Raw genomic sequence first — 23,794 nt, 5'->3', positions numbered from 1 at the left:
GCTATTTAAAATGAACGAAATCGGACTATAACCACGCCCACTTTTTCGATATCGAAAATTTAGAAAAACCGAAAAAGTGCGACAATTCATTACAAAATACGGATAAAGCAATGAGCGTGGTACCGCCTACTTTTAAAAGAAGGCAATTTAAAAGTTTTGCAAGCTTTAATTTGGCAGTCGTTGAAGATATCATGAATAAATTTGGCAGGAACGTTACTCCTATTACTATATGTGTGCTAAAAAAAATTTTTGGATGACGAACATGCCCACTTTAAAAAAAATGTTTAAGTCAAATTTTAACAAAAAATTTAATATCTTTACAGTATATAAGTAAATTATGTCAACATTCAACTCCCGTAATGATATGATGCAACAAAATACAAAAATAAAAGAAAATTTCAAAATGGGTGTGGCTCTGCCCTTTTTCATTTAATTTTTCTAGAATACTTTTAATGCCATAAGTCGAACAAAAATTGTTTTCTGTGAAAATGGGCGAAATCGGTTGAAGCCACGCCCAGTTTTTATACACAGTCGGCCGTCTGTCCTTCCGCTCGGCCGTTAACACGATAACTTCAGTAAAAATTGATATATCTTTACTAAACTTAGTTCACGTACGTATCTGAACTCACTTTATCTTGGTATTAAAAATGGGCAAAATCCGACTATGACCACGCCCACTTCTTCGATATCGAAAATTTCGAAAAATGAAAAAATGCCACAATTCTATACCAAATACGAAAAAAGGGATGAAAAATGGTGATTGGATTGGTTTTTTGCCGCAAAATATAACTTTAGAAAAAACTTTGTAAAATGTCACACCCACCCATTTTAAGTAGAAGAAAATGAAAAAGTTCTGCAGGGCGAAATCAAAAGCCCTTGGAATCATGGCAGGAATACTGTTCGTGGTATTACATATATAAATAAATGAGCGGTACCCGATAGATGATGTGCTGGGTCACCCTGGTCCACATTTTGATCGATATCCGAAAACACCTTCACATATACAATTAAGGACCACTCCCTTTTAAAATACTCTTTAATGCCTTTCATTTGATACATTTTCCAACATGGTGATTTTCCCTTATTTGACAAAGGATGAAGAAAAATCGTTCCAAAAAACGTCACCCTTGGTCTACAGTTTGGTCGATATTTCCAAAACGTATGTGATATGGAATTGAACACCACCGATAAACCATCTACGAAACCCTACGAAACCAATGCAGCTAAGCTCTCAGCTGAATATGTAATGTGCGGTTACACCCGAACTTAGCCTCCCTTACTTGTTTAATAAAATGTTATATGTATAAAGCACAAATCATCGGGCATACGACGAATAGGAGACCGTGTAAATCGCAAAATTTTTTGCATAATGTACAATGTGAAAAGTTTTTTTTACCAAATTATAAAATAAATCATTTCAAAACAAAAATACCAAAAATTTCAAAATTCACAAGAGTGTCAATACATGTAAAAGTTTAGGATTTGAGTTGTTTCCATGGTCTCCAGTATAGAATTTGATTAAAGCAGGGCACAGATAGTGCCGTTAATTGTCCTGCTCAAAATTCTTCTTTGTTCTGTCATTCTGCTATCTGAAAATTTTTCGCAAATGTTGTCGCCGAAAAAGTGTTGCTTTTCTCATTTTTCAGGAGTAAAATAGAATTTGATTAAAGCAGGGCAGAGATAGTGCCGTCAATTGTCCTGCTCAAAATTCTTCTTTGTTCTGTCATTCTGCTATCTGAAAACTTTTCGCAAATGTTGTCGCCGAAAAAGTGTTGCTTTTCTCATTTTTCAGGAGTAAAATATGCCACTTTTAGAACTTTTTTCACATAAACTTTAAGGTGAATATCGAAGAACCTTTACTAGATTTAATTACAGAGATTCATCATTTGGGTATCTTTGGTGTTGGCTTCCATTAGTAAGGCCGTACTAAACTATTACGTCCATATTGTTGATGTTTCCATTATACATGTGTGTTTAGTTTGTTCCCAAAAAAATTAAACAGGTCTTTGTTAGAACTATTTTTACTCACAACATATCCAATCAAGGACTTTCCCCTGTGCAGCGCTACCGAACACTTTCGAGGAATGTTTTTGTCATATCTACAACAAGAACACCAAAACTGTCGTATTATACCTTATTTATCAAAAAAAAAAACTTCGCTAAAACAATGGTCTTCTAAATATAGTTCCCAAAAGGTTTAGCTCACTGTTGTTTTACTCTAAAAATCAGACCACTGAGATAAGAGGAATGTTACAGTTATGGATTGTACTTTAGAATATATGAGTTCGGCTCGCTTCGAATCAGCATCTTTTGGTTCTAGGCCGACTGCCGCGGGACTAGTCTATCCCCTGACATATTTTTGTAAATAATAATTCGATGACATTAGTAATACATCTTCTGATCACATTTTTATAATATCTAACTTATGCCCGTGGGCTTCACCCTATAAAAATATGCAAAATAAATAACGCAAATTTTAAACTTATTTTAGGGTTGTGTATTTACCAATTTAGGTATTGCTGAAAACCATAGGATATACAATATTTTATAAATAAAAAGATTTTTCGATGAGACAACTCTGGAGCAGGCTATGTATAATTGGCCATGGGTGAAACATGAGTTGGTAAGATTGACTCCTACTAAAGCTACTGACTGTCCTTGAGCTTTATTGATAGACATTGCGAAAGCCAACCTAATAGGAAATTGGAGGCGATTAAAATTGAAAGGTATATCTGTCGGTATTAATGGAATCCTTAGTATGAAAACTTTGTTGTTTTCGAAATTTTGAATTTTATATAGATATAGAAGATGTAGAGATAGACTGAAGTTGACAAACAATTTTAACGGCGGCAGATTGCTAAACGTCCAAAAGGAATAACAGCCAATCTCATTTCTGTAGTCAATCTTTAGCTGTTAAAATAACCTAAGTTTGTACGGCAGCCATAGTTCGTTTGCAGGGAAGGTGCCACGACCCCTTTTCCCCAATTCCACATTTTACTGAAGGTTTTAGGACTTAACGTCATATAGCTCCTTACCAATTTTCATTATCCTACCATTACTATATCCAGATATATGCAGTATGATATATTCCCTTTGTATTGGAGGTACAACGCCCCCTTCTCCCCCACCCCAAAAATTCTTGGGGGTGTTAGGGATTGACCTCATATAACTCCTTACTGAATTTCAATGATCTAGCATGAATACTTTAAGAGTTATGTAGTACCAAATATTCATTTTGCATGGGAGGTGCCACGCCCCTTTTATATATCGATATTATTTTTAGTCTATGACCATCCATGGAAGGTTTCTAGTGGGTTGTGCAAATTCGGTTGTGATCGGTCATCCGTTTAGGACGCAACTCGATCTATACCTACATACATACATACATACATACATATATACATACATACATAATTTGAATTTTATATACATACATAGATTAGAAGGGCAGATGTTTTTCTTTCGACTCTCAACGACAAATCAACAGAGAAGATGGAAATCACAATAGATTTTTAGGGATGGAAACACATTTAAAAGTATTACGATCACTTCCAAGTGTGACTGTAAAAAACATCGAAACCCATTTAAGTGCCGCAAAGTCAGTAAGGTTCAACTAAATAATGGATAACACCGTCAGGTCAGTTTACTTTAAATGCATCAATTGAATTTTTCTGCTCAACACAGTTTAAGTGATCAAATTGAATCCCCTGCAAAAATCGCGAGTACTCCATGCATGTATGGACTGCATATACTCCAGCTCCGCATTACAACAGAGTAATCCATGGGGTACCCACAGTCCAATAAACATCGTGTAATGATTACATTCGTTAAAAACGAGCAATGATCGGCTTATAATACGGTCATGTAGAAACATGAGTTGGTCCATTGCTGCATTACAGTGGAGTATAATGGTAAGTACTCTAGTGGACCACATGATCCAACGATTTTTGCAGGGCCTTTTATTTTTTTTATTCGATGCTAAAAGCAATGTAAATTCGCACTGGTCCTGTCCCCCCTTTTGCATTGGCGTTAGGTGGCACTGATATGCTGAAAAAAAAAAAATTCTGTAATGACTTTCGTAGCAAGGTATTTATTTTGCTCCTCCTATTTTTTCAAAGCGGGTAAAAATGTTGCCCTCTTCTGAGCATTGAGAATACATCCCTACAGTTTCAGATACCGGACACCTTCCGCCTTTTTTTCTCCTGACCCGGTGATTCCACCATGTACGGCGAATATCAGACTTTGTGAATTGCCTAATGATATTTTCCGATTGGCTGCAAAAAAAATTGGAAAAAAATCATAGAAATCTCTCTTAAGGGGTACAAAAAGTTGTCCGTATTTAAAAAATAAAATAAGTAAAAAAAAATAATTTTAGTTAAACGGTTTTATTGAAAACAATACTTACATGAAGTAATAATAATACTAAAAGCTGGAAAATAATTAGGTAGGTCCTAGGTACTAGTCATCACACTCCTCATCAATCTATGGCGTTGATCAGACAATTAAATAAAAGCGTTGGACGCGTGAATTTCTAAAAATGTGAGGCGTATCATAACCTGATTAAGGTCTTACTTATGACTATCAAAAGAAATTTTACGCCTCCAACGCTTTTATTTAATTGTCTGATCAACGCCATAGATTGATGAGGAGTGTGATGACTAGTACCTAGGACCTACCTAATTATTTTCTAGCGTTTAGTATTATTATTACTTCATGTAAGTATTGTTTTCAATAAAACCGTTTAACTTAAAAAAAATTTTTTTAATTACATATTTTATTTTCAAGTTTTTAGGCTTTAATTAATTGTCTATTATTTCTCATTCTATTTAGTTCATTTAGTGACTCACTATTATTACACGGACTCTTTCCTGACAATTTGTTACAATCTAAGGCCCCAATAAATAATACTTCCAAAGACTTTACTCGACTCTGCACCACGTATGCTTGTCCCTCCTCGATTTTGATGTCACTTCTACAGGGATCACGGACCACAAATACTATTTTTTTTATCTCGATCCTTGCGCCACCTAGCGGCGATTTTTTCATAGTTCTCTTTCTATTCATGTATGTATTATGTGTTCCAAATATGAGCCAAATCGGACCACAAATACGATTTTTTTATCGGATTTTTTTTTCTTATTATTGCATTGTCATTGGGTTCTGAACTATATTCCAAGTTTCAAGCTTGTAGCTTATCGGGAAGTTACCTAAAGTTTAATTACAAAATTCGTGCCAGCCAGCCAACCAACCAGCCAGCCTGTCAAGTCAAGCTAAATAAAACCGTTTAAAAAAACAAAATATGTGAATCAAAATCCATCGGTAGTATGCGAAATGCAGTTCTACGGCAGAAACCTTAGCCAACAAAATACATAAGAAGATTATGACAGGAATCTTAAAACAGCAACTTGTTGATAACAATTTTATAGTGGTTTAGTTCAATTTCTTTTTCTTATATTTTTTTAAATTTTGTTTTTTCGCACCTTGTTTGTTTTTTTGCATCTAGGATTAGCAGATTGATGAGCTGGCAAGGTATCAACAATACAAATACGATTTCCTCTGTGTGGTATTTCTTTATAAGCATAGATGCATATTTACATAAGGAAATATTTACATACATATATAGGTACATATCTCTTTATATGCAATTTGTGCTATTTAGTGTGCTATTTGGTGTGCTATTCAAAGAGTCAATGATCTAAAATTGTATATTCCAATTAGCTTAAATGTCAAGTGAATGCATTAATGGCATAATAAAGCATTAATAAAAACTATGCAAATATAACAATGCACATAAAATGACTACATACAACAATTTATGACCATTCTTTATTTGGAAATGAGAGAAAAAATCAAATTCAAAGAGAATAAGTTGGCTAAGTGAACACTCTTTTGAATTTGATATCTTTTTCATGGTCCAAATGATAATGAAAAATTCGTCAAGCCAGCGAAGCATTGCACAGTGGTCCTAATTGAATATTATTTGGCATAAATTAAACTAAAGCAGCAACGTAGTTAAGAGTTAGCAACGCCAATAGTAATTACATATATATTTACGATCTACACCATCTAATTGTTTCCTTTGGGGTTGAATAAATTTTGCAATTATCGCGCCCAGCGCGCTACCTATCAGAATTTTCACTTTCTCATTATGCATTGTTATCGAGTACTTACTTTGTTCTAAGCTTCAAGTCTTGGGCTCAACTGGAAGGTTCTTAAAGCTTGATAGGACAATTTCTGTAGTTCTAAACTAGTTTTGAAAATCTCTCAATCCGTGAGCTACCCAGAAGTTTTTTCCACAATTTGTGCATTTTAGCCTGTGTCTGAACTGTTATTTTGATTTCAAAGGTCAAGCCCATCGGCAAGTTACTTCGAAATCGATGGCTAGATTCCGAATTATGATATTTTAATTATCTCAATGCGTGCGCCACCTACTGGAATTTTTCCTGCAACATATTTTATAGTCTGCCCCTCAAAACTACCTTCCAAGATTCTAGTTCATCGGAAAGTTACTTAAAAATTGATCGCAAGGTTATTCGATTTCGCAAGAGTTATCTAAGTAATTCCATACTCGCGCCGCCTATAGAATTTTTAAGCTATTGTATAGATTTTATCGCGGGCTTGGCGACTAAATCAAAAAAAACCGTAACGGATATTTGTCAAAAAAGATCCGAAAAGGCTCGAAAAGGTTCGAAAAGATTCGTAAAGTTTCGGTGTTAGCAACAGGCCAAATACATAAAATTAGACCTCTATCATTTACACGGTTACCAAACTGAGAATGTGTTAGTAAACACGAACGCGTAGCGAGCACGAAAGCAAAATCAATTATTTATTTAGTTTGATTTCAATCATTGTTTACTATATAGTTTGGCAGCTTAATTCGAGGTTATGTTGCGAATAGAGTGGAAGGCACTCGCAGGCCGTGAAAATAGGCACTCGAATGGAGTGGAATGAAGAACAGTAGGAAGACCAGAGTTGCATTGGATCAATCATTGCATCAATATTAAAGATAAATTTAGAAAATATAATTAAATACTTGAGTATAAGCAAACATTTTCTTTCAATTACTGCAATTAAGGTGTCCTAGATGCTATATATTCCAAAATTATAACAGTTTATGTCTGTTTAAAAATTTAACTTCAATTTCCCTAAGATTTCCGTAATATGCCCATTAGTGATGTTTGTGTGTGTGTGCAAGTTTTGAGCGATCAGCTGTTAGTTGCGCTACTTGGTAAAATTTACAATGATTTCAATGCTTGAACGGTGAACATGTGTCACACGCACTCTTTGGTACTTCCTCACCGTACGAGCATCGAAATTAAACTAAAAGTGCTGTCGTTGATTTTCACGAAGTAGCCATTGTGCTATCGCTTATCGTATACATATATGGTCGCTTACAAGCCAACCTAATAAAACCGCACTGCGTTTTTTAGCGCACGCAAACAACCGGCGTTTTTTGCCCTAACCCAAATAATGCATGCGTTGCGACAATGTAAAGCATGTGTGCAAAAACGTCAAATCTAAATGCCACGCAGAACAAAAATTGGAAATCGAGTTAGGTTTTCACGCAGCAAATTCAATTTGAGTTGCTCTCATACAAGTTGTATGTGCATGAGACATTTTTGACAGAAAATGACTTGCGTGCGTTTATATTAGGTTGGCTTGTTAGCAGGTGCTAAGCTCACGCCCACCCCGGATCATAAAGTTAAAGTTAAAGTAAGAGTTAAAGTTAAAGTTAGAGTTAAAGTTAAAATTAAAGTTAAAGTTAAAGTGAATGTTAAAATTAAAGCGAAAGTTAAAGTTAAAAATAAAGTGAAAGTTAAAGCTAAAGTTAAAGTTAAAGTTAAAGTTAAGGTTAAAGTTAAAATTAAAGTCAAAGTTAAAGTTAAAGTTAAAGTTCAGGTTAAAGTTAAAGTTAAAGTAAAAGTTAAAGTTGAAGTTAAAGTAAAAGTAAAAGTTAAAGTTAAAGTTAAAATTAAAGTTAAAGTTAAAGTGAATGTTAAAGTTAAAGCGAAAGTTAAAGTTAAAGTTAAAGTGAATGTTAAAGTTAAAGCGAAAGTTAAAGTTAAAAATAAAGTTAAAGTTAAAGTTAAAGTGAAAGTTAAAGTTAAAGCGAAAGTTAAAGTTAAAATAAAGTTAAAGTTAAAATAAAGTTAAAGTTAAAGTGAATGTTAAAGTTAAAGCGAAAGTTAAAGTTATAAATAAAGTTAAAGTTAAAGTTAAAAATAAATTTAAAGTTAAAGTTAAAGATAAAGTTAAAGTTAAAGTTAAAGTTAAAGTTAAAGTTAAAGTGAATGTTAAAGTTAAAGCGAAAATTAAAGTTAAAGTTAAAAATAAAGTTATAGTTAAAAATAAAGTTAAAGTTAAAGTCAAAGTTAAAGTTAAAGTTAAAGTTCAGGTTAAAGTTAAAGTCAAAGTTAAAGTTAAGGTTAAAGTTAAAGTTAAAGTTAAAGTGAATGTTAAAGTTAAAGTTAAAGTTAAAGTTAAAGTTAAAGTGAATGTTAAAGTTAAAGTGAAAGTTAAAGTTAAAGTGAAAGTTAAATATTAACTTCTCATTTATTCAATAAAAGTAAAAAAATTTGTTTTCTTATCGGTCACCACGCTTAAAAAGGTTAACTTGAATTAATATCAAAGACAAAACTTGAATTAATATCAAAGAAAACAAAATATTATAATTGCATAAGTTGATAATATGAAATAGCTTTACCGCGGCAGTCCCCGAGTGCCACACGTCCTTTTTTTCTCTTAGTCTTAGTTGTCATCTGCAGTTGAATCATAATCCAAATTTCAAGCCTCTAGTTAAATGGAAAGCTATAACTAAATTGACAGCCAAACAAGTTTTACCAATAAATTAGGCGACAGGCGGAAGCTTTTAAGTCCGGGGCAAACTTCTGTAAGAACGATTATGGAGGGATCAGTTTTCTGCCCTCTTATATGGAGACAGCGGTGAGCCGCCCAGGTATGATGGACCGAGCCTGCAAACGATTGAATTAAAGTCCCCCACCTGATTATTACGAAGTCACAATAGCAACAACCAAATTAGAAAAAAATCCGCGGGCGCTGAAAAATTGCCTGCGGATCTATTTAACGACGGCTGCCAAGAGTTGGTAAGGCGCATACATCAGTTTGCTTGCAAAATATGGTCGGACAAGTGCATGTCCTACGATTGGAGTCTATGTGTTCTTTGCCCAGTCCACAAGGAGGGGGATCCTGCAAGCTGCGCCAACTATAGCGGAATCAGCCTTCTTAATAATATAAGGTCCTGTCAAGCGTATTTTGCGAAAAATTGAAGTCAATTGTTAGTGCGGCTTCAGACCTGGTTAATCTACCATCGACCAAATGTTCACTATGCGCGAAATCTTCGAAAAAATCAGAGAAACCACAATTGACATACATCATATTTTCGTCGATTTTAAAGTCGCCTTCGACAGCGAAAAGTAGCTACCTATATGCTGCTATGTCTGAATTTAGTTTATCCGCAAAATTTATTGGCCTGTGCAAGATGACGTTGAACAACACCATCAACTCAGACAGAATTTGGAAGGATCTCTCCGAGGCGTTAGAAACTAAACTAGGTTTCAGACAGGGTGACCCGCTATAGCGCCGAAAAGATTTTAGACCAAGATACTCTTCGTGTTTGCGTCGTGCTATTTTAAATTTTACCTACAAATTGGCGGGACGGTACCCACGTGTTTTACGCCAAGTTCGTACGGCAACGAGTTTTCACTGAGAAACTTTTCAAGGCAGAAATACACTCGGAGCGTTTGCCAAATCATTGCCGAGGGGCAACCCCGCTGAGAAAAACTTCTTTTTATTTAAACAAACTTGTTTGTAAACTTTTGATAATCTTTGCCCGGGGATTGAAACCAGGTTATTCGATGTGGTAGACGGAATACGCTACCACCACACCGCGGCGGCCTACAAGTTATAGTGAAAACAGCTGACTTTAATGAAAGGGTTGTGATATTTATTGGGTTATGGGTTTCAGGTAGTTTTTTATGCGCTATTAAGAGCCCCATGCCTTTGTTAAAGATTTGGGAAAATGAAAATGGAGTTTATGCCATAAAATCTCGATTTGGGGCCAGTGTGCATTGGCGCTTGTAAAGCTCATCATTAAATTACCTTCGATAATCGCAATGAGCGTTGCTAGAAGGACTAAAAATCTGAGATAGTCCCTCCTCGAACTCCAAAATATTTTGTGTCACTTCTACCGGACTGTATGGAATATTTGTTCCAAATCGGACCACAAATACGAGTATTTTTAATACCTCAATCCTTGCCACACCTAGCGGGATTTTTTTTAATATCTCGATCCTTGCGCCACCTGGTGGCGACTTTTTTCATATGTCGCTTTCTATTCATGTATGTAATATGTGTTCCAAATATGGACCAAATCGGGCCACAAATACGATTTTTAGAAATATTCCGATCCATGCGTCACCTATCGGACTTTTTTGAGCTATATTCCAAGTTTCAAGCTTGTCGCTTATCGGGAAGTTACTTAAATTTTAATAGCAAAATTCGTTCACAACGGCCGTGCGGCCGGCCGGCCTGTCAAGTCAAGCTAAATAAAACCGTTTAAAAATTAAAGGATTGGTGGATTTGCCCCAACATATATATGTGTATCATTAAACCATTAACTAAGAATATCTGAACACTATTAGCGATTATCTGTGATTTAAACAAAAAGTGTTTTATTGGTGTCGAAGCGCAATTAACGCTGTCATATACAAGTATGTATGTACATATATGCCATAAATTTCATTACGTCTATATCGTTGCTCTTTACGAAAACTAGCACGTTTCAAACTAGCAATGGAAGTTTCCGTAGGGGCTAAATATTATACCCCATGTCTGATGATGAAAATGGCGATAATTAATTATAAGCATCCCAAAATTTTGTCAGACAATATAAAAGTCTGTCTCAGGGACAGACATTGACATCTAATAAGTGCAGGATCCGTGTGCCTGGCGTATATACTGGAAGTAACAAGCAGGGCTCATAATACGTTTTACGATCAGTGACGGAAATCTATTTTCACTCAAACGATAACTATGCAACTGTCAAACTATTTCTAAAATTATAATAAGTTATTTAACGAGTAATATTGTTCAGTAGTCCACAGATGTTATTAATCCGATCCACCATTTCAGAGCTAGTATGGGCGCAGGGGCCAAATTGTAACATCCGTAATCGTATAACTCATCATGTAAAAACATGTTTTTCAGATTATAACGTACGTGATCGTATTAGTTCATTCGTATTCGGTATGATGATATACGTGAACGAGTAATTGCACGTAATCTCTGGATTGATTATTTTTTGCTATTTTTACAACGAATTCGGCGTTTTTATATCTGTTTTGACTTTAAAATATTGTGACGAATATTAGCATCACTAAGCTGCTACTAAATAAATGCACAACAACAATAAATCAGCCACTCTTATGTAGAAGGCGATGAAGAGATATTCCACACACACAAATATGTAGTCATCAGCCGAAGTAGTTACTCACACATATACACGCATATGGCTATGGGAGAGGAGTGGACTACATATATACATGTATATAGCTGGTAACTAACCAAGCATGATATACAACTGTTCGCGAAATTACTAGACATTAGTAGAAATGGGTGAACGAGAAAACTGAGAGTATAAAAGCAGCGCAAGCTGAGTAATAACTAAGCAGTTTGATAACTAAGCAGATGGTTTCAAATAAGAGGAATTCCCCAAAATTCGTTACAATATGCTTAAAGGTACTTTTGCTACTAAAAAGAGCAATTCATTCACAATAAGTGGAGATTTGTTTAGAATCGTATGCCATCGACGTCTCACGTATTTTTCTTTCGTATCGTATTCGATCCGTGATCGTACGTACGGCACTTGTTCTACACTCAAGGAGAAAATAAACCCAATGTTTACATCCTTGTTTGGAATAGTTTGAACAGTTTACTTTCACCTAATTTCAGTACAAGAAGTTCCATTTGACAGGACCAATTCCTCATAATCCCGGCTTTTGAAACATCGTCAAGTTTAAGAAATCCCGACGAGACATAAATCAGACAGGAACAAGTAAGGACGGACGTGCACAGCCGAACCTTATACCTTTCATGAAGCGAACTCAACAAAAATGTGATAAAATTTGATAAATTCATAAAATCTTAACACTCAATTGTATGGGATATAATAAATTCTTTATATACCCTATATTAACGGTTTTTTCATACAATGAGGTAATACATATGTAAGTATCTGGTAAAATCAAGTTTTAGTTATGAAAATCCGGAAGAAATGGCGAAAACCCCTTATCTGAACAATCGGTTATATGGGTTATAAATCATTTATATGGATGATCCTCACCATTGTTCCAAGCAAAAAAGTATGGATGAAAGTTATATATTTAAGCATCTGAAATAATTTCAAGATTCTAGCTGTAGTACTATCAAGTTTTTACGTGGCGAGTTATACGATAACAGATGTTATGCTTCCATAGCAGGAGAAAAAGACGAAACTATTTTTTCAGACATCAATGTATGTATGCCTTATATGTAAGCACCCTGTGAAATGTCAAGCTTTTAGCTGTTAAAATAGCAAAGAAATGACGAAACCCCTCTTACCCGAAAAGACGGTTGTGTGGGAGATATATATTGTGACGAATATTAGCATCACTAAGCTGATACTAAATAAATAAAGGCACAACAACAATAAAGCAAGCTGCCACTCTTAGGTACGTAAACAAATAAATCATCATTTACACACATAGATACAAGGCAACGAAGAGATGCTCACAAACACATGTAATCATCAGTCGAAGTATTACTCACGCATACACCAACATATGGCTATAAGATAGACATAAACTACAAGCAACTGTGAAGCATAATTGTACTACTCCCAAAGTATTCTAATAAAGACTATTTTCTAATACAGAATATTGGAGTGATTTACTCAACTGTTTAGCGATTCGAACGTTAGCAGAAGGTTGCAAATAAGCAGAATTTCTCTAATTTCGTTACAATATGATATAGTGGTCTGATGTAGGTGGTCCCGGCAAATGATTAATCGGATACACGAAATGTATAAAAAATACAAACAACAAAATCCCGACGTAACACAATCCATACAAATTAAGGGTATCCGAAGAACTCTTGAATTGAAGCAAATTTTTTTAAATAATATCTTTATTTGGTCCAGATTTTGTCCTAGCGGAAAAACTTGAAATTTTAATTTCGGGATTGTAAAAGTTTTAATTATGTTGTACACCTCTCGATAACGGCAAGGGAAAACAAATAAATGTTGCGAGTCTCTTTTTTATACTAAGCGTGCTTTGCACACACAGTATATTAACTTTGGTAACATAACGATTGGTTGTACAGGTATAAAGGATTCGAGATAGATATAGACTTCCATATATCAAAATCATCAGTATCGAAAAAAAGTTTACTAAGTCATTTCCGTCCGCACGCCTGTCCGTTTGTCCGTCCGTTAACACGATAACTTGGGCAAATATTAAGATATCTTCACCAAATTCGGTATACGTGCTAATATGAACCCAGAATAGATTGGTATTGAAAATAAGCGAAATCGGCCATTTTTTTTGATATCGAAAATTTAGAAAAATGCAAAAAATTAGATAACTCAAAAATAAATAACGTTAAGTTTATGATAGTTGGTAGGTAGCGTTAAAGCTATCATAATTTAATTCAGGGACAAGGACCACACCCACTTTATATTAAAGATTTTTAAAGGGTCGTGGACGAATAAAATAAGCTATATCTTTGGAAAAAAAGCTTAATATCAATGATATTTCTTTTTCCAAGTGGAATTATAACAAGAAATAGGAAAAAATGTGCGTGGCATCGACCTTTTTATGACAAAGTAATTTTCTATGCTTCGGGAGCCATAACTCGAAGAAAAATGACCGGATGGTAATAAGATTGGGATTTTTTTAAATGGGTGGTGCCATGTGTTATTTAGAAAAGTAATTTATCTGAAATGAACTGTACAATTGAAGCTCACGCTGAGTATATTATGTGCGGTTACACGCGAACTTAGTCACCCTTACTTGTTAACGTTGAAGTTAATATCAAATAATCTGTGCACACGTAAAAAGAGCAACTCTCCTTTATTTTTCTCCTCGAGTTTAGAGAACTTAGCAAGGTAGGGAAAGTCTCTTGTTTTTGCAGTAGCAATTGGCTCTCAAGTTATTTCAGTAACGAACAGCGAAATGGTGAATAAAAGCTGTCCAATAATCGAATGATTCTAGACTGAGGGAAGGACATCAACAGCATAGAAACCCAAAACGAACATGTTATAGTATAATCGGCAGAGCTGTCAGTGAAAAGCCCTATATAAACAAGACACACATTCAATACCCAGACAAGCTAAACAAGCGCGTTGGGTTTTTAAGAAAAGTGTCTAGGTAGCGTCTAATCTCCAGGACCAAGTTTTAGGATAAAAGCCTAAGCGACCTTATGGTAAATTTCAGAACAATTTTTAAAGCTTCCTTATCAAGGAGTGACTCTCAAGCGTATAAAGAACCCGCTGGTCCACCACTTTTACAGTCAATGTTTTACACCGAAAAATGTTATTGCTGTCAGTCGCACAGTGGCTCAAATCTGCAAGTTTTCATTTTTTTTAGAGAGTGCTAATGGAAAATTAAGATAAAGTTTTATGGACTGATTTGCCAGTTTCCGGAAAGGTCTCTAAGTAAAGATGGCTTGTATCGATTCCTTAAAAGACTTCGACACATGATCCTAAATGAAAAATTGAAATTCTTTGGATTCCACTTTACTGTCGTTGTTGTTGTTTCAACAGTGCTTCGTCTCATCCAACAGGTAGGATCTCAATAAACTCTTCTTGAGTGCTTTAGGTTATACTTATTTTCTGTGATCCTCTTAAAAAGCGTTTTTGTTTTTTCCGTCGTCTTTAGTTTGAAAAAAATTTTATGTGGCAACCATGGGTACACTGTACATATGTACACAAGTGTTTGTTGAAAGCAAGCCACTTCTTCGGACGTCTCATTTCTTTATTTTCATTTTTTAATTCTTGTGCTTGTTTTTTTTTTCAAGTATAAATACTTTACGTACCTATGCGGGTACATATGTTTGTTTGTCTTCACTAGTGGTAATTTTCCATTCATCAGTTAAAAAACATTGGCTGGGCATATGTTCTTACTAAGGATGGCAATATTAGTTCATTTAAATATCTACGTTTCGGGTTCTTGAGATTCTAACATTAATGAATACTGACATTGCCAACATTTTTTTTGTGAAAAGTTCAAACCGTGTTGATAATTTTTCAAATTTTGTGCACAGGCATGTTCCGAATTCAACAATAATTTCATATAGATTGAGAATCCGCATTGAATTGTTTTTTCCTGTTCTAGTAACCGTATTTCAATTATATTAAATTCGTTTGTAAAGATTGCACGAATTAAATAGGACGTGTTTGAAACCAGTTCTGGAATAGGGTGCCATTCAAACGTTTTGCGAGATAGGGCGTTTTCCAAACGGCAGACGAGATAGAGTAATATCGCACTCAGCAGTCGATTTGAAAATTTTACAAAATTAAAATAATTCTAAAACTGGTATTTATTCACACATGTTTTCATAAGAACAATATAAAAACATTAAATCACAAAAAGGCCTGGCTTTGACTCCAGGTATAACTTTTCCATAACCAGAAAACTTTTCGTTTGAAGTGTGAGCAACTTTGCTATAAAGCCGTTTTTCACATAAAAATTCCGATATTACCATCACTAATATTAACATTAATGCATTTATTAGTTTTTGCTTGTTGCAAGTGTTGCACATTTTATTAGGGATGTTAACAAAGGGAATTTACCGGAACCGAAATCGGAATCGGATTTTAAAACAGTTATCGAAATCGAAAGAGGAAATAGGATCAAGATACAAATATCTAGTTAAATGTAAGATAAATATCGAAGAAAACCAGTGTAACGCTAACTTATAGGACCTAAGCATGACAGACAATAGCAAAGTATGTACTACGATGAAATATTTTTCCAATGGCGAAAGAACTAGAAAGTAAAGTAATCTGTACGATGCTAGGTGAGTTTAAACTGGCCGGTCCGTGAGGACCTCACATCGACTGAATGAGCCCAGAAGTTTGCTCAACAACCAAACTGAAACCCCCTATCAGAAATCCGGACCTAGGGTGGAATATGCGAATGGCATATAGTGCAGCCGTCGGGGTGGTTTCCGGGATTCCCGTTATGCTAAGCATTGATTCCCTACATAGCCCCTGTAAGTTATTGAGAAAAGTACTTTTTTGTGTGGCCGTCCACAAAACAAGGACTCCATAGTATAGAATATGCTTAAAATCGCTGTAAATGTCCGATTAGAGAGAGGGGGCGTTAGACCCCACGTACACCCCAGATTTCTTTTACATGCATAAAGTGCCATCGAGGCCTTCTTCACTCTTTCCTCCACGTTGAGCCTTCACGACAACTTACTGCCCACAATGATTTCCAGATATTTCGTAAAAGATTTATCCTGCAGGGTCACACCGCCTAGCTTAGGCCCACACCAATTGGGGACCTCATACCTTCCGATAAACAGATGAAAATCTTGCTTTCGAAGATAAAGCTTTGCTAATGCCAACGCTTCTTGTTTAAATCAATCGAAAATACCGACATTTCGAAATCGTAATCGAAGCACCTAGCATCCCTAATCTGTATGTACGATCCAATGACACTTGTGGTCGATGTTTGTTTATAAGCGGGCAAATTCACATTAAATGTGCATTTGGGTGTTTCCATAGAAGTGTCAACCAAGAGGAAAGAAGTAAACTTTTGCTTAGGATCATTTTGTCGAAATCCGCATATGTTGTCATCTACGACGATAGGTTCAACTCGATTTTTGACTAACAAGTAACGTCGCTATAGAGATAAAATTGGTGCAATTTAAACCCTTCTATAAATTCCTTTAAGGACCATTCCTACAACATCTTTAATGGCATTTTAGATCATGGTACTTCATCAAGAAGTGTCCTGCACCGGGCTCCCGGTCATTAAGGGATAGAAGTTAGCGAAAAGGCCTATGAGTTGGCAAAGGAGGTCGCTGCAAAATGTTTACGATCAGGTGCAAATCGTATGACGTCAATGCAAAGCTTAAAGAGCTAATTAATGTTGACTTATAACCATAGAACCATAACCAGTTAAAACAACTGATCGAACCTGCCTTATGGAAATCAATGTAATCGATTAATGGTGACATACCATAACGCTAATGCCATAACCATACCATAGCCAACCAATTGGTTTTTGGTTTCTCGCCATATCAATAACCTAAAAATATTTGAGTTGGTGAATTTAATAACTTTTGGTAGATTTTATTAATTATTTTGGATACGTTATGACTAAGAGAATTATTGTGTGTGTTTGTAATTTTTTGCGTTTTCTTCATTTTTATGTAATTTTCACGAATTTTAGGTTAAGGCACCATTAATCGATCACATTGGAGATTGTTATGGATATATGTATGGTTAAGACTATGGCGTTAGGGTTAAGGAAGTTTAATTAGCCCTTAACATATAGCGCAACTCTCACCTGATCGCTCAAAATTAGCACAAACACACAAAAATTACACAAGTCCCATAACAAAAATCTTCTTGGTAAAAATGAAGTTAAATATTAAACTGACGTAATCTGCAAATTTTTGAACATGTAGCCTTTATATACCTAATATGGATTTTTCAGTTTGGTCGTCAAATAAATTCTGGTACCACTGTGGACATATTCAGTCTATGTGAAGCCTTTATTGACCGGTCAGTTCATCCTACCTACCTCAAATATGATATACGTTCGAAAAGCAATTTAGGTCACCATAAAATAGCTGTGTATCGCTTTTGTAAAAGATTTGTAGTTGGTTTGAATATATGTCTACCATGTCGTTTATAACAAAGGAAATTTTTCAGATTCAATGCCTACTATAATTTTTATACCAAAAAAATGTGTCCAGTTGGAATGTCTGTAACGTTGGAAACACCCATATATATGCATGTATGCATGTATGATTTCTTTCAAAATGATTCCTTTTTTTATTAATTTCAATGTTTAACAGAATTATGCATAGCTGTGAAGAGATTTTTGAATGACATACTTTTTCATTCCAATTTAATTTGAGATGTGGAAAGTTTATTTTCTGATTTGTAAATTAAACGTAAAAATTAATACCTACATAAATATCTACATACATGGAAGAAACTGCTCAGTTGTGAGCTTTCACCGTTCAGTTCATTGGGTTTAAGTTTTTTCTACCAAGTATTTTAAAAAAAGGGGCGGAGATACGCTCTTTTTAAATAAATTTTGTCCTCTTGCTTCTTCTAGCGATACTTGAAAAGTAAATAGCATTGATATAAAACAATTTTTCGCAATGATATTATCTTTTATATAATGCGCGATCCTTTTAAAATCTTTTCATATAAACGTGAGCGTGTTCCTTAATTTCTCTTTTAGTCACATGTGACCAGGTCATACGTTTGCAGCATTTCTTGACGACAATTTTAATTTATGAACAATGATATTTGTAATATTTATTTTAGCAGAAGTGGGCGTTGGCTTGCCCATTTTAAACAATTTTTAATATTTTAAATAGGAATCTCCAGCTCTATTCACAGATATAGTTTCTGTGTCCCTGTGGTTTTCAAAAGGTTATATATATATAATTAAAGTGGCCGTGGTTATCGCCCCATTTAGCTCATTTTATACAGCTAAGTATAATAATAAAAAAATGTTCCTTTCCAAAAAAACAGGATAAAGAAAAAATATAGGACAGGAATCGAAAAAGAAGAGAGAAGAAATACGGAGACGAGTGAGCGCAGGAAGGCGAAAGTTAAGGTAGGAATTAAGGAGTACGATTACAATCTTTTGGCCTCATCAAATAAAATGTTCATTCCCATCTACGACATAATGTCTCCGCCACTACCGTTCAGCATAGTCTAACACTATTTTAAACATTTCAAAAAGAATATTTAGCACATACCCCACTCTTCCGATTATCAATTGTAATCCAAAACGTTAGATATCTGCTTTGTCGCCAGTTACTTAACACTAGAATAGGTAAAGATGCCGCTTAGTCCTTGGTGAGAGCCTTCAAGGGTAAACTTAATTGCCAACCTTTTTAACGAAGAGACCGCATAACTTCGAAGAGAATGCCTCATTGTTAACTTCAAGAGCTGAACAGACCTCATAGCTGCATTATTGTCAACTTTCCCAAAAGTGATCTCCCCTCACATTAGAGGTGAAACCACAGCACGCGCGATCCGCCCACTAAGGGGACAACCCATGGACCGGTGATGAGACCTGTATACAAGTATCTATGATGCAATATATACAGATCGCAACTGCTTTTCCTGCGAGCCGCGACCGTGATAGGGTCGTGCAAGTGATACGCCGCGTCCATATTGCTCCAAATCGAGTAATACATCACACATAGATTGGCCATGGTGCTATAGTCACCTTTTATGAACAGTGTAACCTACCGCGGACATATTCCAATCCTAATCCGCAGGGTCAAAATTACTTAGCTGCTACTATTTTTCACACAAGAAATTTTTGGACTTTTCACGTCAAGTGTTCTCATTCGAAAAACTTAATATCTCTAATACTAGGTTCAAACACACACCAAATTAGCAATTTATACTATTTGGGCAATTTATTACGCAATTTATCATATAATAAATTGTAATAACAAATTGCCAATTTAAAAAGAATTGCGTAATAAATTGTTTCAAACTGCAAATGCAACCTTGTATAGTGTGTTTATTGAGTAGATTTCAACGTCAGTTGCGCATGGCTGAACTATATGGTTGGTTCATCTCATCAGCTGATTTTATGTCTTTCATTTCACTGGAGTAGGGATTGTCAAAAGAAGATGGCAAACTCAAAATGAAACCAAAACATTGAACACATTTTCTTACAACACACAAAAATTTCAAAGTTTTATGTTTTCATTCCATTTCATTCGCCTAATACCAACACGCACATTTTGACAGTCTGAACAAAGGTATGTTCTTGCTGTAGAGATGAGCCAACCAGCTATCAAATTACTATTGTGTAAGCTAAATCGAGTTGTATGAACAGCACTCAATTCAAATCGAAATTTCCTCAATTTATTTTTCTGTTTGAACATAGTATAAAATCCACAAAAGGAGTGACAGAAATATGAACGGATTGCTATGATACAGGGTGTCGAGAATTGGCTTTTTTCTTTATTGCGATTTTTTCAGGAAATATTTAGACCACCAAAATAAAGCCCTTTTATTCCCTTACAAAAAAAAATATAGGTTACTTTGTGGAGCAATGTCAATTTTCCTGCGTTTTTTCGCTTTGAAGCTTATGGAAACCATCCCGCTACAGTTTTAAAACCCAAAAAAGTTTAAAAACTGACGTTGCACCACAACATGATCTGCACATTTTTTGTAGGAGAGTAAATACTCTTTATTTTAAAAACACTAAAAAAAATCGAAGTCGGTTCGTATTGCAAAAATTAAAACTGTAGCGGCAGCCTGTGGGTTAATGCGATGGTAAGGATGTTCAAACATTGACGTATGTATCTGGGTGCATATACCAGCATAGCTACGTTTACATGTGTTAGTAACTGGTAGGAAGCAAACACATGGATAGATGTTCGAACATGCATCTGTCAGTATGCGTGAACTTAGTTCGTGAAAGCTTATATCCGTCGTTTCCCGCCAAAATAGGATTGTATGTATTGGTGTCTTTCGTTCTTGAGTGAAAGTGGTGAGAAAGAAAGGCTTTTGATTTATGGGGTACGACCGCCAAACGATTGCAGAGAATGTCTCAAAAGAAAAGTTGACTTAAGTGAGTGCGGAAGCAAGTTTTAATTATATATTTTTTTTTGCGAAAAAAACGTTCGCAATTTTTTTCATAAAACCGTGCTAACGGGTAATTTAGCGGAATCCCAAGGAGGAACCGGGATCCCATACCCTGCTCGACAACAGCCCCAGGTGAGTCCAGTGAAACCCATTTCCCCAGTCCATAGTGCATGTGGACTAATAGTGAAAATAAATTTAAAAAAAATGTTAAAAGTGGAAATTAATTTAAATAAAACTGCATACCTACAATCAATAAAATTTAGTGAAATAAATGAAATTATATACAAAGATAAAATTAAGTAAAAAATAAAATAAAATAATGAAAGTTAAAAATAAAAAAAAATTTTAATAAATAAAATAAAATCATAAAATAAAATAAAATATAAAACTAATTAAAATAACTTAAATTACATACATAAATAAATAAAGCCAGATATTTAATAAAAATCTATTGGATAAAATGAAGTAAAATAATTAAAACCAAATGAATAAATAAAATGATATAAATAGGTAAAATGAAATAAGTAGATAAAAGTCAATAGATATAATAAGTTCACATGCACCCTAATGTGTCTTTCTCTGCCGCCATGACCCCAGTCCCTAATATTCTTCCTCTCTACACATCTAGATTGCTGTGCAAAAATTTAAGCTGTCCACCATCACAAGCCACAAACGCAAAAATAAAGCGGGGTAGTATTTACAATCAAGAAGCCTGCCACATCTGCACCACCTTCAAGAGTCATAAACTCACAAAAAAAGAGGGGTATTATTTAGTATCAAGGAAGGGGAAGCATACAGACGGTGCCAGGCTATACGTCAAAGGAGTAGAGGGACATCTTGACGCTCCTGTCCTGGCACCGCGATCATTAAATTGCAGCATAGGAACAACCGATTGGAGGAGAGAAGCAAATGCGAGGAGAGAGGCAAAAGGGAGCGGCAGAACTGTCCGTGCGCCGCTGCCGGAGTTTATAATTGTTTTTTTGATATTTCATTTGGATTTTTCTTGAACTTATCAGAGAATTTTTGTTAATATTAATTCCCATCTCCCTACACTGAATCCGTTTAATTTGATTTTTTAATTTTAGCTTTTTTATGTTTTTTTAAATTTAAGTTAATTCTAGTTCTTATTAGATTTCCCGCTTTGAATTTTTTGTATTCGTATTAACTTTTTGAAATTTGTAAAATTGTTAGAATTTCTACTTTTTCATTCCGTTTCCTTATCCCTTCTAATTTTTTTCTATCTTTTCAATATTTCACCTGCCATTCATTGGCCTATTATTTCCTTACCTTACCTTTTTATCTTTTCACATTTAACCATTTTTTTAGTCTCCCTTGTCCGCTTAAAATTCAAATCCAGATTTAATTTTTTGCCTTCTGTTTTTTTTTATGACCTTTCCTTACTTTTTTACCTTTCCCATTTTCGCCATCTTTTCCTACTTTGCATTTAAACATTGCTAAATTTTTTCCACTTGCGCAACATTTTTTATATTCTTGGCTTCATCTGCTGTTCGCACGTTCGTGCGTCTTTCTTATTCTCCATTAACGCATTTGTCTATCTTCTTTGTCACTTTTTGTTGCTTTAGGTTTTTGTGCACTTTTATTTTTTTTATAAGGCTATTAGGATTGTTTTAGTTTACCCTCAGTTTCATTTTTTTCACATAGTAGTTAAAATTTCCGATTCCAATTTATATTTAGTTGTTGCACTATTGAATTTTGTATTTTTTCTATTTTTATCATTTAATATTTGTTATTTTATAATTTCTTTGGAACTATTATCTTTCACTCTAACGCGCATAAATTCTTTGATCCGGGCCGCAACCGCATGCCCGAATAAATTTGTTATCTTTCATTATCACCTCTTCTACCGATCGACTTTCCAGTATAGGCTTGTAGGTATATGTATATGTATGTACGTTCTTTGCAGCCACGCTCTCTCTTCGACGTAGGCGCCTCCGTCGCGGGACTGATCGGTAAGTGCTAGAGTTATAATTTATTAACATTACCGACATAGTTGACATACAAACATACGTATATACATAGATATCAAATTCTTAAAAACAAGCCTACTGGAAGCCAGCAGAGGTCAAGGAGTTGTTGGCTACAGTGGCGAGTCGATAACGAAGACCTTATTGGCTTTTAGCAATTTTCAATTTAAATTTTTTTACGCTAATTTTTATGGTCAAATTTTCAAGTTAGTTTTTTTATGATTTTTTTTAATTTCCATTTTTTACGTAAAACCCCTTTCGTTTTTATTCAATGGTTTTGATTCAAAGTTTCCGTACCTTTGATTTCAGTTTTTTTTTTTTTTGAATTCAGGATTTTGGTATTAACTAAACTCCTCGTTATTACTGTCGGAGCCTAAATTTTTCTTTGAATTCCTTAACTTGCTTTTCATTCTAATCCTATAACTCAGCTTACTTTCTTTTTCCCAAGTACCTTTCATTAAGCCACTTTTACTATCATCAGTTATTGTTTTTAGTTACACATATAATCAGCTAGAATAAGTTTCAAAGCATTAACCGTAAGGAAAATTCCACATAATTGAAGTTTTTTGATCACTAATTTTAGGATATATATTTAATAAAGAGTTTTTTTATAACGTTTTACAAAGAAATCCAAACTTATCATATTTATTAGTTCATGGGTTGAGCTTACCCTAAAAATGTCAGGCTAAGACAGTCAATTGGCGTGGGTGTTGCACGAGTGTATTAGAGGAGACGTGGATGTGAGGCTACCGTGACGGACAAGACAGATTAGGGACATGGGACATTGACGGACGGACACATGTCAGGCTAAGGGGGCGTTGCTAAAGTTCCGGAGTCAGTGCAACGCCCAAGGCTGCGTCTAGGTTTTACCTGACACGGACAGACCTTTTCTTCCAGATTTCCTTTTCTTTTCATAGATTTCAGGTATGAACCCCTCTCTTGTTTG

The 23,794-nt window shown here is 34.8% G+C and overlaps 1 protein-coding gene across 2 annotated transcripts in view; it reads right to left on the bottom strand.

Annotated features, from left to right (window-relative positions):
• Positions 1-23,794, bottom strand: part of LOC137250568 (neutral amino acid uniporter 4) — a 78,807-nt gene that overhangs the window by 51,453 nt on the left and 3,560 nt on the right. Inside the window, exon 2 of one of the 2 annotated variants that reach the window (XM_067783610.1) lies at positions 22,273-22,566. The exons of the other annotated variant lie outside the window; for it this stretch is intronic. Within the exon in view, the coding sequence (XP_067639711.1) occupies positions 22,273-22,290 (18 nt within the window). The 5' untranslated portion in view covers positions 22,291-22,566. The remainder of the gene's footprint in view (positions 1-22,272; positions 22,567-23,794) is intronic. 2 annotated transcript variants of the gene reach the window in all.

Source organism: Eurosta solidaginis, chromosome 4, assembly GCF_040869045.1.
Source record: "Eurosta solidaginis isolate ZX-2024a chromosome 4, ASM4086904v1, whole genome shotgun sequence".
Lineage (NCBI taxonomy): Eukaryota > Metazoa > Arthropoda > Insecta > Diptera > Tephritidae > Eurosta > Eurosta solidaginis.
This window is presented reverse-complemented; position numbering and strand designations above follow the sequence as displayed.